Source organism: Argopecten irradians, chromosome 11 (genome assembly GCF_041381155.1).
Source record: "Argopecten irradians isolate NY chromosome 11, Ai_NY, whole genome shotgun sequence".
NCBI classification, from domain to species: domain Eukaryota; kingdom Metazoa; phylum Mollusca; class Bivalvia; order Pectinida; family Pectinidae; genus Argopecten; species Argopecten irradians.
This window is the reverse complement of record NC_091144.1, coordinates 12935668-12952978: the sequence shown is the minus strand read 5'-3', so window position 1 is coordinate 12952978 and position 17311 is coordinate 12935668. Positions and strand designations below refer to the sequence as shown.

The window sequence follows — 17311 nt, the reverse complement described above, 5'->3', positions numbered from 1 at the left end:
TACATTAAGTCAGTGTGATAAACTCGATTTATAAACTTCCACAGATAAATCCATATACATATCTATAGCTAGACTTTGTTCCAATGACTGACTATTTCACAATAAAGAAATAATTTCTGCACAGGAAAAGGATCGACGAATTATGTAATATGATACTGATACTTGTCCAAATATAGTAAATTAGATTACTCTAGAGTGTAGAATGGTTTCAAATCAACTAATCCATAAGTAGAAATACCTATCCAATGATTTAAATGATTATTTAAACAGCAATTTATTCAATGGCGAATTAAGCATGTACACTTCTTATTGACCTTATATATATTTTTCTTTTTCTTCTATTTCATATAAACACATTCACAAAAACGCTTGTCATCTTTTCACATTCACAAAAACGCTTGTCATCTTTTAGTTTGCTGGTGTTTAATGTAAGGGCTTGCATCATAATAAACCGAAGGCTTGACATGAAAATAATAGTTTATCCATTCCTTCGAAATTATCCTTTCTGCATATTTGTAATATTTCTGATATCTTTTTCTCCAGTTGTTTCGTACAAAAAGGTGTCCATCACAACAGACGCCTCGGTATGTGGCTAGTTTATGATCATCCGCCCTTTGTGTTAGTTTTAGTGCGTAATCCGCCTCAGAAATCCCCATTTTTTTCTACATTAAGTATCGATTTACTCCCGTGTTATTATGGACTTATTGACATATGTTTTAATGTTGAAAACAAATATTTATCAATTTTGAGGCACGTTAAAATTGATTGCAATTAAGTAAGTTTATGTTTTTCTTCGACTATGAACACAATATAAAGTTGCTGTAGAACCGATCTATCAAGTCCGATGTTTTAATGTTCATATTGATCAGTGTTAATAGAAATCACTATAAGTCATTCTGTAACATTGAATTACGTACCGCTTGATGTCTTAAAGCTGTTTCAGTAAACACCTATAGGCTTCTTTGACGCGTCATTGCAAGTATCATTGCTATACTGCCACACCACATATGAAGGAGCATAGATATTAACAAGGGATTCATCGTGGAAATGGAGAATTACAAGACAATTGTTGTTTATGTGCTTGTTATCATAGCCTGCTCAGTTGTCATGGAAACAAGTGCACAATCCAAAAAACTTTCCAGATGCGACAGACAAAGCGTATCCAGGTAAAATATTTTATTTTTATTTTCGATTGTAAGTTGTTTTTTTAGGGTTATTATTGACATAATTATTAAGATAATTAAATTTCATTTGTTTTGAAATTTTGAGATTTATCTATACGGAGATATATAATTCATCATGGCATTTCCACATTTTTCGCGTGTCACATTGGTAACCATAGCAATAGCTAGCGAAATCGAGAACATAAGCGGCGATATGGTAACAGGAAGAAGAAATGGAGATGTATTTCGGAAAAATACCAAAATAATCTCTCTTCCAATTAATTACGATAAAAGCCATTGCCATTATCCATTTATGAGATTATGGTAATGAAATAAACGAGATGAGAATGTAAATTTTTTTTTTGCCCAAGCAAAAATAGATGAACACAACGTGTAAAAGTAATCTTTATTTGATTTGATTTTATAAATGCATTTAAAGCTTCAATAAACTATCAATATTCAGTCTAAAATATATTTGTAAAATATTTATAGTATCTTATTTATAAGCATTAAAATATTCTTAGATAATTACATAATAAATGTAAATGTAATGAATGTTGAGCAACAGTCCGTTTGTGAAAGGGGAGCATTACATACAGTCAACAGTTGATAAAATAATTTAAGACTTTTTTTTGTATTTGTATTTTTTTATTTTTTATTACATCAATATTAATTTGTGTAATGCTGCAGGATGGAACCAGCTATGATACATATGATTCCCCATCGCTGTAAGGTTGGCAGTGTAAGATGGCACTACCCTTCCGGTAACATGACCATCCATTTTCAGCCCTGGAATCCACACAACAGGACGATGTGGGTTTGTGTACAGGAGAAGAAGTCAGACGATATGTCCGTGATCGACGTCACGGCCAACCACAACAAGGTGCTCCCCAGTAATGGACGTATGTATTGAATACTTATCATAATACGATGAACTAACTATGACAACAATTACATACTTTTGGTTTCAGAATGATTGGTTTGATTTGGTGTATAAGTCCCCTGGGGGACTATAATGCTTGTTCCCGTTTATCTGTCTGTCTGTCCGGATTTCGATTCCAGACGATAACTTGGAAAAAACGGATTTTGATCAAACTTCACATAATAGTAACATATTGAAAAATACAGCTTGGGATTGAATTTGGGGTCAAAAGATAAACTACTATGGTCACTGTTATTAAAATTAGATTGTTTTAAAAAATGTTTCCAGACGATAACTTGAGAAAACATCGACATATTTTGATCAAACTTGGATGGTAGCATATGAGAAAATACAGGTTGGGATTAAATTTGGGGTCAAAAAGTCAACTGCATCGGTCACTGCTACTTAAAATAGATTGTTTCATAAAATATTAGTTTCTAGAAGATAGATTAGGAAAAAAAACAATGCATTTTGATAAAATTTTACACAATGGTAGTTATGGGGAAAATAACAGCATCGGATTGTATATGGGGAAAATAAAGCATCGGATTGAATTTGGAGTCATGAGACTAACTACAAAGGTCACTGTTTCTAAAAATAAATTGTTTAAAAAATTTAGTTTCCGTATGATAGCTTGAGACCGCACCAGCGGAATTTGTTTAAACATTTTTCGTTTCCAGACAATATCTTGGGAAATAAACAACGGATTTTAAGTTTCACACAATGGTAGCACATGACAAAATAAAGCTTGGCATTGCATTTGGGGTCAAAAGGTCAACTACAAAGGTCACTGTTACTAAAAATAGAATGTTTCACAAAATATTAGTTCTAGGCGACAACTTGAATAGGCATCAACGGATTTTCAAAAGACATCATTTGGGAAAGTACAGCTTGGGGTTGAATTTTGGGTAAAAAGGTCAACGACAAAGCTCACTGTTACTTAAAATAGATTGTTTGATTTTTTTTTGATTTTTTTTTTTTTTTTTTTTGTTTTGGTTTCTGAATGATGACTAAATGAGAACACATCAACGGAATTTGTTCACACTTCATATCTTGGTACATAGAAGAAAGCATCGCTTGGGATTGAATTTGGAGTCAAAAGGTCACTGTTGCTAAAACAGTTTGTTTCACAAATTTTCGTTTCCGGACGGTAACTTGAGAAAGAATTTGTTCAAACTTCATACAATGAAAGCATCGCTAAGAAATAATAACTTGCCGTAGATTAGAAAAATGTATTTGACGGCAGGGGACGTGTGTTGCTTGCAACACTTACAGTAAGCTTTTTGTGTTTAACGTCCAATTAACAGCCCAGGTAATTTAGGACTGTCTCCCATTTGTGTGATGTGCTGCGGTGTGCGGATGTTTTGGAAGACTATGGCATATTCGTGTTTTGTCTCCTTGTAATAAACACTTGTCTTTTGTAGTGCTATCTCACTGACACATACCGCCGAAGTTAAAGAACAAAAGGAACATGATGAGTTCAAACTTTCATATTTTGCTCCTATGATATTGACACTGGCCAGGAGAGTTCAAAAGTTCAAGTGATTTTCTGCAGACAACAGATAGCTAGCAATCTCGATGTTTTTTCTGTTGTGTTTTTAAAGTCAAATGCATTTGGGTATGTTCTTTTTTGACAATAATCATGAAATTGACTGGGTTTTATCATTTTCTTTTTCTATATGTATGAAATAATATTATTATTTTTGCCCTACTTCTATATGTGTGTAACACAAGTATTATCTTTATCTACTTCCATATGTGTGTAACACAGGAATTATTTTGTTCTACTTCCATATGTGTGTAACACAAGTATTATCTTTTTCTAATTCCATATGTGTTATATGTTTTATTTTCTAATTCCATATGTGTGTAACACAGGAATTATTTTTGTTTCTACTTCCATATGTGTGTAACACAAGAATTATCTTTTTCTACTTCCATATGTGTTATATGTTTTATTTTCTAATTCCATATGTGTGTAACACAAGAATTATCTTTTTCTACTTCCATATGTGTGTAACACAAGAATTATCTTTTTTCTACTTCCATATGTGTGTAAGACAGGAATTATCTTTTTCTACTTCCATATGTGTGTAACACAAGAATTATCTTTTTCTACTTCCATATGTGTGTAACACAAGTATTATCTTTATTACTTCCATATGTGTGTAACACAGGAATTATTTTGTTCTACTTCCATATGTGTGTAACACAGGAATTATCTTTTTTCTACTTCCATATGTGTGTAACACAGGAATTATTTTGTTCTACTGCCATATGTGTGTAACACAAGTATTATCTTTATCTACTTCCATATGTGTGTAACACAGGAATTATTTTGTTCTACTGCCATATGTGTGTAACACAGGAATTATCTTTTTTCTACTTCCATATGTGTGTAACACAAGAATTATCTTTTTCTACTGCCATATGTGTGTAACACAGGAATTATCTTTTTCTAATTCCATATGTGTGTAACACAAGAATTATCTTTTTTCTACTTCCATATGTGTGTAACACAGGAATTATCTTTTTTATACTTCCATATGTGTGTAACACAAGTATTATCTTTATTCTACTTCCATATGTGTGTAACACAGGAATTATTTTGTTCTACTGCCATATGTGTGTAACAGTAACACAAGAATTATCTTTTTTCTACTTCCATATGTGTGTAACACAAGAATTATCTTTTTCTACTTCCATATGTGTGTAACACAAGAATTATCTTTTTCTACTTCCATATGTGTGTAACACAGGAATTAATTACTTACTACTCCATATGTGTGTAACACATTATTTTGTTCTCCCAATGTGTAAACAGTATTATCTTTATCTACTTCCATATGTGTGTAACACAGGAATTATTTTGTTTACTGCCATATGTGTGTAACACAGAATTATTTTTTCTATCTATGTGTGTAACACAGAATTATTTTGTTCTACTTCCATATGTGTGTAACACAGGAATTATCTTTTTCTACTTCCATATGTGTGTAACACAAGAATTATCTTTTTTCTACTTCCATATGTGTGTAACACAGAATTATCTTTTTCTACTTCCATATGTGTGTAACACAAGAATTATCTTTTTCTACTTCCATATGTGTGTAACACAGTATCTTTACACATATGTGTGTAACACAGAATTATTTTTTCTACTTCCATATGTGTGTAACACAAGAATTATCTTTTTCTACTTCCATATGTGTGTAACACAAGAATTATCTTTTTCTACTTCCATATGTGTGTAACACAAGAATTATCTTTTTCTACTTCCATATGTGTGTAACACAAGAATTATCTTTTTCTACTTCCATATGTGTGTAACACAAGAATTATCTTTTTCTACTTCCATATGTGTGTAACACAAGAATTATCTTTTTCTACTTCCATATGTGTGTAACACAAGAATTATATTTTTTCTACTTCCATATGTGTGTAACACAAGAATTATCTTTTTCTACTTCCATATGTGTTGTAACACAAGTATTTACTTTTGTTCTATCTTTTATTCCATATGTGTGTAACACAGGAATTATTTATCTTTTTGTTACTTCTACATATGTGTGTAACACAGGAATTATTTTGTTCTACTACCATATGTGTGTAACACAAGTATTATCTTTATCTACTTCCATATGTGTGTAACACAAGAATTATTTTTTTCTACTTCCATATGTGTGTAACACAGGAATTATCTTTTTCTACTTCCATATGTGTGTAACACAGGAATTATCTTTTCTACTGCCATATGTGTGTAACACAGGAATTATCTTTTTTCTACTTCCATATGTGTGTAACACAAGAATTATCTTTTTTCTACTTCCATATGTGTGTAACACAGGAATTATTTTGTTCTACTTCCATATGTGTGTAACACAAGAATTATCTTTTTCTACTTCCATATGTGTTCTACTAATTCCATATGTGTGTAACACAGGTATTATTTTTATCTACTTCCATATGTGTGTAACACAGGAATTATCTTTTTCTACTTCCATATGTGTGTAACACAGGAATTATCTTTTTTCTACTTCCATATGTGTGTAACACAAGAATTATCTTTTTTCTACTTCCATATGTGTGTGTAACACAAGAATTATCTTTTTTCTACTTCCATATGTGTGTGTAACACAGGAATTATCTTTTTTCTACTTCCATATGTGTGTAACACAAGAATTATCTTTTTCTACTTCCATATGTGTGTAACACAAGTATTATCTTTATCTACTTCCATATGTGTGTAACACAGGAATTATTTTGTTCTACTTCCATATGTGTGTAACACAAGAATTATCTTTTTCTACTTCCATATGTGTGTAACACAAGAATTATCTTTTTCTACTTCCATATGTGTGTAACACAAGAATTATCTTTTTCTACTTCCATATGTGTGTAACACAAGAATTATCTTTTTCTACTTCCATATGTGTGTAACACAAGAATTATCTTTTTCTACTTCCATATGTGTGTAACACAAGAATTATCTTTTTCTACTTCCATATGTGTGTAACACAAGAATTATCTTTTTTCTACTTCCATATGTGTGTAACACAAGAATTATCTTTTTCTACTTCCCATATGTGTGTAACACAGGAATTATCTTTTTCTACTTCCATATGTGTGTAACACAGGAATTATTTTGTTCTACTGCCATATGTGTGTAACACAGGAATTATCTTTTTCTACTTCCATATGTGTGTAACACAAGAATTATCTTTTTCTACTTCCATATGTGTGTAACACAAGAATTATCTTTTTCTACTTCCATATGTGTGTAACACAAGAATTATCTTTTTCTACTTCCATATGTGTGTAACACAAGAATTATCTTTTTCTACTTCCATATGTGTGTAACACAAGAATTATCTTTTTCTACTGTCCATATGTGTGTAACACAAGGAATTATCTTTTTCTACTTCCATATGTGTGTAACACAAGAATTATCTTTTTCTACTACTTCCATATGTGTGTAACACAAGAATTATCTTTTTCTAATTCCATATGTGTGTAACACAAGAATTATCTTTTTCTACTTCCATATGTGTGTAACACAAGAATTATCTTTTTCTACTTCCATATGTGTGTAACACAAGAATTATCTTTTTCTAATTCCATGATGTGTGTGAACACAAGAATTGATCTTTTTTCTAATTCCATATGTGTGTAACACAAGAATTATCTTTATCTACTTTGCCACTATGTGTGTAACACAAGAATTATCTTTTTTACTTCCATATGTGTGTAACACAAGAATTATCTTTTTCTACTTCCATATGTGTGTAACACAAGAATTATCTTTTTTCTACTTCCATATGTGTGTAACTTCCATATGTGTGTAACACAGGAATTATCTTGTTTCTACTTCCATATGTGTGTAACACAAGAATTATCTTTTTTCTACTTCCATATGTGTGTAACACAAGTATTATCTTTATCTACTTCCATATGTGTGTAACACAAGAATTATCTTTTTTCTACTTCCATATGTGTGTAACACAAGTATTATCTTTATCTACTTCCATATGTGTGTAACACAAGAATTATCTTTTTCTACTTCCATATGTGTGTAACACAAGTATTATCTTTATGTTCTACTTCCATATGTGTGTAACACAAGGAATTATCTTTTTCTACTTCCATATGTGTGTAACACAAGAATTATCTTTTTCTACTTCCATATGTGTGTAACACAAGTATTATCTTTTTCTACTTCCATATGTGTGTAACACAAGAATTATCTTTTTCTACTTCCATATGTGTGTAACACAGGAATTATCTTTTTCTACTACTTCCATATGTGTGTAACACAAGAATTATCTTATGTGTGTAACACAAGTATACTTCCTATATGTGTGTAACACAAGAATTATCTTTATTCTACTTCCATATGTGTGTAACACAAGATAATCTTATATCTACTTCATAATGTGTTTATATACAATAAAATTCATTTGAAAGTATAAAAGACGGTCAAAGTGGGAGTAACAGCAAGATGGATCACGTTAAGTAGAATTATTCATCCCGCGACGATCCAATATATGTTGTAAAATTTAAATTAATTCCATATGTGTTATTAAATTTTGCAAAAAGTATATATAGCACAACTCGGGTGACCGTATCTTGTGCAGCGAGGCGAAGGGACGCACGGCTTAATGGAGTTTTTCCGAAGTTGTCAAAACTCCAGTGTTTCAAAGAGCTAAAGTTTGTTAGACTTTTTCTATTCATCCATTCCAGGTATGTGTAACACATTTTAGTATAATGGAACAACTATCACTTGGTTCGATGGAATACAAATGTATTTGGTGTGACGCGTAACATTCAACACGTATTACTAGCTGCATGTATTTATAAATAAATATAGTTGTGTAACACAAGTATTGTATCTACCTCATCAGGAGGTCTCACACCCAAAAAGACTAGATCAGTATGCACGAACACACACAGAGGTAATGTTTAACATTTGGACACCCATATTTTTACACAAAATGAAAGCGACGTCTCGGGTTATTCTACCCGTTCTTTTTACATTTGTTAATTTAAAAAATGGTGTGAATCATATATATATATAAAACAGGTATATTATTGTTTAACTTATTTTTCCAAAATTCTATGAAAGAACAACAATATACACGTAATGTTGCATCAAAATGTAAACAAAGCCATGTGTTTGTTTAAATCAAAATATCCCTTTTACTCATAGAACTTTTCTTATGTGTGTCAACAGTTCAATGTTACCATGCTTTATGTAAACTAAATCGGCTAGAATTGTGTGTAGGACAAAGCATATCAAGTGTAAAATATATAGTGTGTAACACAAGAATTTTATTTTCTACTGCCATATGTGTAACATACGTATTATCCTATATCTATTCCTAATGTGTGTTAACACAAGAATTATCTTTATCTACTGCCATATGTGTGTAACATACGTATTTATCTTTATCTATCCAAATGTGTGTAACACAAGAATTATCTTTTTCTAATTCCATATGTGTGTAACACAAGTATTATCTTTATCTACTTCCATATGTGTGTAACACAAGTATTATCTGTATCTACTTCCATATGTGTGCATACATATACATTTGAATATACATTAATTAAGCTTGTGTTTACACTATGTATGTGACTGACCTGTTCTATTTAAAGAGCAAAATCGTGTCAACTAAGTTCGAGGGGTACAAGTAATTATCGACAAGTTATTGAACCTTACATTTCTATGATCATATAAATACACACATCTGGTGACAAAATTAAACATTAATGAACTCTTCTAATTAAAAAGCGTGAAGAGTTCATGGGTGAATGATTGAAGAGAACGTTATGAAATGAATGATATATATCTCGTGACGAGGAGAGATAAAACATCGGATATGAAATTAGAAGAGGTTGAGATCAATTGATAGATAAAACAAAATTTACAATTTAGTTCAGACCCCGAAAATGTTGACTTACTTAAACAACTGCAAAATATTTAATATAATTTTAGATCTAATTTGAAAGCTCACCAAATTTCAATGATAACTATACAAATAACTACATAAGTAAGCAATAAATACTAAATTCTAGAGGTATATAATGTTTGTATAAAAAGTATAATACGAAAACATAACCTGTTTGTTTCAGAGCCCTACTTTGCTGTATGCGTGCCTACGGTTGACGGTCGAGTTGGCCTGAAGTGGGTTGCCCCGAGGGATATGCATTATTTGGCAGTCCTGTTATATACGGTAGTGAAGATTCCACGGTAATCAGCGATCGATGACACGGTCCATATCACACAGTTTGTCTCAGTCTGATATTGAATTAAATACACGACTAATGATATTGTGTTTTATTGTCTATCATTGACTATACAATCAAGACAAACACTTTTAAAGACAATTTTCACTAAATGATTAATAATTCATTGTGCAATTGATTGATACGATTTATGTTTAATTTAATTAGAATTGACGGTCAGACATTTCATTGCATTTTCATGACTGATTATGTTTTTCCTATTCCTACTTCCGTATTGTGGTAAAATTTCCAATTATATTTACAGGGAATGCTAATATTAATTGATCTTATATTACCTGCTAGCAAAGCAAATCAATTTTAAATATCTATGTATTTTCATTGGTCCGAATAAGAGATGATCGTTATGTGATTTTCTCAAAAAAACATGCCTCTGACGGATTTGGACAAGTACAAGTGTACTGGGGAATGGATCTTGTAGTATATGCGTCTTCAAATTACAAAAGTAGAGCAACTTAAATTAATTCATATTTCTACATGTTACTGTTTGAATTAAAATGGTCAAATGGAACGAATTCTGTTGACACGTTTGATTAAATATACTTGAATATTTGATATAGCATTAAATAAGCGTATTTCAAGTCATGCGATTTACATCAAATCGGCTTGTGTCGACTCGACGCAATTTGTAATATCGGTTTTAAAATGCAATTTCTAATTATTGACCATTATTGCAAATCACGCAATGACCTTTATTGTATCTCCAAATTATGATCGTTTTATTGGAGCTATGGTTAATCACATGACATATTTTAAAAGAGGAAAACTAGATAACTAGATAAAAAAATAAACTTTTTGTTTATTTCAAATCAAGGGTTGAACAGCCGGAATCAATGCCATTATTTACTTAAAGTTCTCAATTACAAAAAAATCGATCAAAACACATAACATACCTTAACCATCAATACTGTATTGTAATCAACTTGAAGCACAAATATTAAATATTAAGCTATATATTCTTTTGATGAACTAATTTGTATGCGACCAATCAGTTACCCGCCTTGGTTACACAACGTGAGTGTAGCATTGAGCGCGTAACACCATGATCAATACATGGTAATAATATATTTACGATATTCCGTTTGAAGATAAATTTAAAAAGTGCGTAGGTAGATCCTCCAATCCCCCACGCTATATTTATAAATATTGAAACAGTTCCTAGTTGTCTTACATTGTTGACACTATTGACACAATTTGTCTACATAGTTGACCCTATATTTGACATAGTCTGTCTACATTGTTGACCCTATTGACATAGTCTGTCTACATTGTTGACACTATTGACATAGTCTGTCTACATTGTTGACACTATTGACATAGTCTGTCTACATTGTTGACCCTATTGACATAGTCTGTCTACATTGTTGACACTATTGACATAGTCTGTCTACATTGTTGACACTATTGACATAGTCTGTCTACATTGTTGACCTATTGACATAGTCTGTCTACATTGTTGACACTATTGACATAGTCTGTCTACATTGTTGACCCTATTGACATAGTCTGTCTACATTGTTGACACTATTGACATAGTCTGTCTACATTGTTGACCCTATTGACATAGTCTGTCTACATTGTTGACACTATTGACATAGTCTGTCTACATTGTTGACCCTATTGACATAGTCTGTCTACATTGTTGACCCTATTGACATAGTCTGTCTACATTGTTGACCCTATTGACATAGTCTGTCTACATTGTTGACACTATTGACATAGTCTGTCTACATTGTTGACACTATTGACATAGTCTGTCTACATTGTTGACCCTATTGACATAGTCTGTCTACATTGTTGACCTATTGACATAGTCTGTCTACATTGTTGACCCTATTGACATAGTCTGTCTACATTGTTGACCATAGTCTGTCTATTGACATATTGACATAGTCTGTCTACATTGTTGACCCTATTGACATAGTCTGTCTACATTGTTGACCCTATTGACATAGTCTGTCTACATTGTTGACCCTATTGACATAGTCTGTCTACATTGTTGACCCTATTGACATAGTCTGTCTACATTGTTGACCCTATTGACATAGTCTGTCTACATTGTTGACCCTATTGACATAGTCTGTCTACATTGTTGACCCTATTGACATAGTCTGTCTACATTGTTGACCCTATTGACATAGTCTGTCTACATTGTTGACCCTATTGACATAGTCTGCTTCTACATTATTGACCCTATTTGACATAGTCTGTCTACATTGTTGACCCTATTGACATAGTCTGTCTACATTGTTGACCTATTGACATAGTCTGTCTACATTGTTGACCCTATTGACATAGTCTGTCTACATTGTTGACCCTATTGACATAGTCTGTCTACATTGTTGACCCTATTGACATAGTCTGTCTACATTGTTGACCCTATTGACATAGTCTGTCTACATTGTTGACCTATTGTTGACCCTATTGACATAGTCTGTCTACATTGTTGACCCTATTGACATAGTCTGTCTACATTGTTGACACTATTGACATAGTCTGTCTACATTGTTGACCCTATTGACATAGTCTGTCTACATTGTTGACACTATTGACATAGTCTGTCTACATTGTTGACCCTATTGACATAGTCTGTCTACATTGTTGACCCTATTGACATAGTCTGTCTACATTGTTGACCCTATTGACATAGTCTGTCTACATTGTTGACCCTATTGACATAGTCTGTCTACATTATTGACCCTATTGACATAGTCTGTCTACATTGTTGACCCTATTGACATAGTCTGTCTACATTGTTGACCCTATTGACATAGTCTGTCTACATTGTTGACCCTATTGACATAGTCTGTCTACATTGTTGACCCTATTGACATAGTCTGTCTACATTGTTGACCTATTGACATAGTCTGTCTACATTGTTGACCCTATTGACATAGTCTGTCTACATTGTTGACCTATTGACATAGTCTGTCTACATTGTTGACCCTATTGACATAGTCTGTCTACATTGTTGACCCTATTGACATAGTCTGTCTACATTGTTGACCCTATTGACATAGTCTGTCTACATTGTTGACCTATTGACATAGTCTGTCTACATTGTTGACCCTATTGACATAGTCTGTCTACATTGTTGACACTATTGACATAGTCTGTCTACATTGTTGACCCTATTGACATAGTCTGTCTACATTGTTGACCCTATTGACATAGTCTGTCTACATTGTTGACCCTATTGACATAGTCTGTCTACATTGTTGACCTATGACATAGTCTTTACATATGACCTGACATAGTCTGTCTACATTGTTGACCCTATTGACATAGTCTGTCTACATTGTTGACCCTATTGACATAGTCTGTCTACATTGTTGACCCTATTGACATAGTCTGTCTACATTGTTGACACTATTGACATAGTCTGTCTACATTGTTGACCCTATTGACATAGTCTGTCTACATTGTTGACCCTATTGACATAGTCTGTCTACATTGTTGACCCTATTGACATAGTCTGTCTACATTGTTGACCCTATTGACATAGTCTGTCTACATTGTTGACCCTATTGACATAGTCTGTCTACATTGTTGACCCTATTGACATAGTCTGTCTACATTGTTGACCCTATTGACATAGTCTGTCTACATTGTTGACCCTATTTGACATAGTCTGTCTACATTGTCTACATTGACCCTATTGACATAGCCTGTCTACATTGTTGACCCTATTGACATAGTCTGTCTACATTATTGACCCTATTGACATAGTCTGTCTACATTGTTGACCCTATTGACATAGTCTGTCTACATTGTTGACCCTATTGACATAGTCAGTCTACATTGTTGACCCTATTGACATAGCTGTTACATTGTTACTTGACATAGTCTGTCTACATTGTTGACTCTAATTGACATAGTCTGTCTACATTGTTGACCCTATTGACATAGTCTGTCTACATTGTTGACCCTATTGACATAGTCTGTCTACATTGTTGACCCTATTGACATAGTCTGTCTACATTGTTGACCCTATTGACATAGTCTGTCTACATTGTTGACCCTATTGACATAGTCTGTCTACATTGTTGACCCTATTGACATAGTCTGTCTACATTGTTGACCCTATTGACATAGTCTGTCTACATTGTTGACCCTATTGACATAGTCTGTCTACATTGTTGACCCTATTGACATAGTCTGTCTACATTGTTGACACTATTGACATGGTGAAACCAATCACATTTAAGCAGCTTTGGTGTTTTTTATTGGAGACGAAAAATAATATATTTTCAATTACCGGTGCTGGGTTTATCAACAGGGTTGTAATCAATAGAGCACATCGACTAGGTTGTAATAGAGATTGCAACCTGTTACAAGTACAAACGAGTTGTCTCTCTTTATACACATGTCTTTTCTGACATTAAAACACAGCCCGTTTTGTCTTGATATTGTCCATTCAGTATGTAAGATTAATTTTAGTTTCATTGGAAAAAAAGTCATCAGAGGGTTAGGATGGCTTCCAGCACAGTGCACAGCAGAAATGACATATTATGTCAAAATGGATTAAATGTGATTAGTATATTGGAAATATGGAATTGGGTTATATAAGTAAATCATACAATCAAAAGAAAAAAATGGAACGATTATATCGTTTATATACAAAATTATGTGAAATATGCGGAAAGGATTAATATTGTCGATATTTCTCGGATTATACTCAAATCTGCTAAGGAATCAAAAAGCTTTTCAAGTACATAAATAATGTCATTCAAGAAGAATTATTGTCAAAACTATATAGATCAAATGTATGTTACGTAGTGAAATGTATATGTTATAGTAAAGTGCTTAGATAGCTGATTTGAATCTCTTATTATTTTGGATTTTACCTGTATGCGGAAAATATGGTCATTGGAATTTACATGTTAATATCAGTGTTAGCAATATCTGAGAAAATACATGGATTTTCAATTTTCGTATTCATTATTCTGTGTTTCATTTGACTTACCTGTAGCTGTCCAGTAAAGTATTGAACAGCTACAGATAAATAATGGACTACTAAAGGTAACATATAGGACAGTGACGAGTGAGGACTGTTCTTTCTGATGGTTATTGTACAAGAAAGACAACTGATGATATCACAGCGGTGTTTTAAGTAAGGGATATATGTCGCAAACTGTCTATTATGTGAAATATTGGACTGTCTTCGTCCCTGACGCTCTGACGCGCCTCAGACAATCCAATATTTCACATAATAGACAGGTTGAGGCTTATATCTCTTACTTAAAACACAGGTTTTGAATATGTCACATGATTCAGTTGCCGGCACCCTATAATCACGATACATTGTAGTTACTATTAAGTATATAATCAGAATGATTTTAAACCATAAACAATAAAATAGTCAATTCTGCGATCAGAATAGTTATTTTTATATTTAATATTAAGGTTTTAGATCCTGTTTAAGCTAGCAATATTTTGTATGCCAATATATCACTTGTTAAGTATACTTGGACTTAAAAAGTTACTAAAAAGTGTGTATGCATCAGGCCTTACCTTAGGTATTACTGTTGAATCACTGAATGTTGTATGTGTTGCTAGTATGTGTTGATAAAATATGCATATTCTGTCACCAAACAAGCATGTCATTATGTTTCCTAGTTTCTCTAGCATATACAGGGGTTGCTTGCTTGACGTGATTCGACTTTGCAAAAGCATACATTTCAATCATCTCAAATACTTCTGTTATATACATTGAGGAACACTGAACATGAAAAAACAATTGTTTTCTTAAAAACATTCAACCGCTGTTTTGGGGCAAAACACAACGATTTGTGTACATTGATATCAATTGGAACGTCTCCATATATAATAGTATGCCATATTGTATGATGTGATCTACAACCGCCATTGGCATGACAAAACCATTGATAACTAGATATAAAGCATCACCATTTCCATTCAAATATTTATAAGTACAGTCAACAAGACATTCATTGCATATAAAAATTGGCAAACCTAACATGCCCATAGTGCACCCTTCAATAACGAATTATTCCCCTCTAAAATCTCTCCGAGGATGAACAAAATCTAAGATGAGTTTCTTAATGTATAATGATTAAGCGATACATTGGATCTAGAAACAGAAAGGGGTTTGTATCATGCGATTTATTGTTTTTGTAATATCTGAAAAATGAAGTAAATCAAACTGAATGTTAAAACATAACACATCAGTATAGTGGTTCATCGGAAAAACAGAAGTGCTAAAATTAAAAAATTCGACACAGGAGATTTATTTGTGTGTTGGTAAACTGAGCCACATGTGAAATTTGATCAGCCCCAACAAAGAGTTTGTGACTATTTTATCCACTTGATTTACAGGAATTATACAGAAATACATTGTTCTTAAAGATTTTAGACCCTGTTTAAACTAGTGATATTTTGAATGCTACATGTATATATCACTTTTTAGGTGTACTTGAACATAACTAAGTTGATAACAAGTGTCTATGTATCGGGACTAACCGTAAGTATTACTATTGACTCGTGGATTGTTGTGCTGTTTGTAAAATTTTAGAATAATATTCTTTAGCTTACTAAGTAGACAGGGTTCAGTACATATTTCTGTCACCAAATAATTATGCCATTATGTTTACTGCTGTCTATAGCATATACATGTACAAGGAGCTCTTGCATGACCAGATTGGACAACAAAAGCGTACACATCGAGTCCTTTTTGAACATGCAAAAAGCGGTTTTAAATTATTTCATGCAAATATGATACATATGATGGCATTTCAATCATCACTAATACATGTACTTCTATTACATACTTCGAGAACAATGAACATAAAACGAAGACTAGTTTTGAAAAAAAGTTTAACCGCTGTATTTGAGGCAAAACATGCAGATTTGTGGAAATACACTTAAACTTCTAAATTAACATTTTTCAGTATCCCCCCTATGTTCAAATGACATTAGAACATTGAATATGTACATTTTTATGAATTGGATCAGATCCATATATGCCATATTTGTATGATATACATATGTAATCTAAGTTATACTCCTTCCATACTTCACAGGGATATCCCGCGGTTGCTAGGGAAAAAATATCTCTATCTTACACAGGGGGTGTAAGACAGCTCACACGTGCTAGACAATAACGTGACGTCATCAATACATGCGGCGTAACTGCGGTACGCATTGTAGTGACGTCATCAATTTTGACGAATAATGAAGTTCCTGTGATAATTGCGCGATGAAAAAGCTGGAAACCATGGGAATTATGCACAATGTATTTAATGTCATTCTCAAGAAGGTTTGTAAACCTATTGGTGACAGCAAATGGCTTTACAGAGTGTGTGCGCTCTAAGGTATGTACGAAGAATGTTGGCTTTATTGTGTGATATTTTTTGGGGGGGTGGGGGGGTGGGGGTGGGGGGGAGTATTTCGGGGGCTGAAA

General features: G+C 32.8%; 1 protein-coding gene across 1 annotated transcript; it reads left to right on the top strand.

Moving 5' to 3' along the window:
- The first annotated feature begins 540 nt into the window (after positions 1-540).
- LOC138335756 (uncharacterized) lies at positions 541-9872 on the top strand. Its single transcript, XM_069284922.1, has 3 exons — positions 541-1166; positions 1854-2065; positions 9718-9872. Exons 1-3 carry the CDS (start codon positions 1048-1050, stop codon positions 9837-9839), a joined length of 453 nt encoding a protein of 150 aa, XP_069141023.1. The 5' UTR covers positions 541-1047; the 3' UTR covers positions 9840-9872.
- Positions 9873-17311: the final 7439 nt, after the last annotated feature.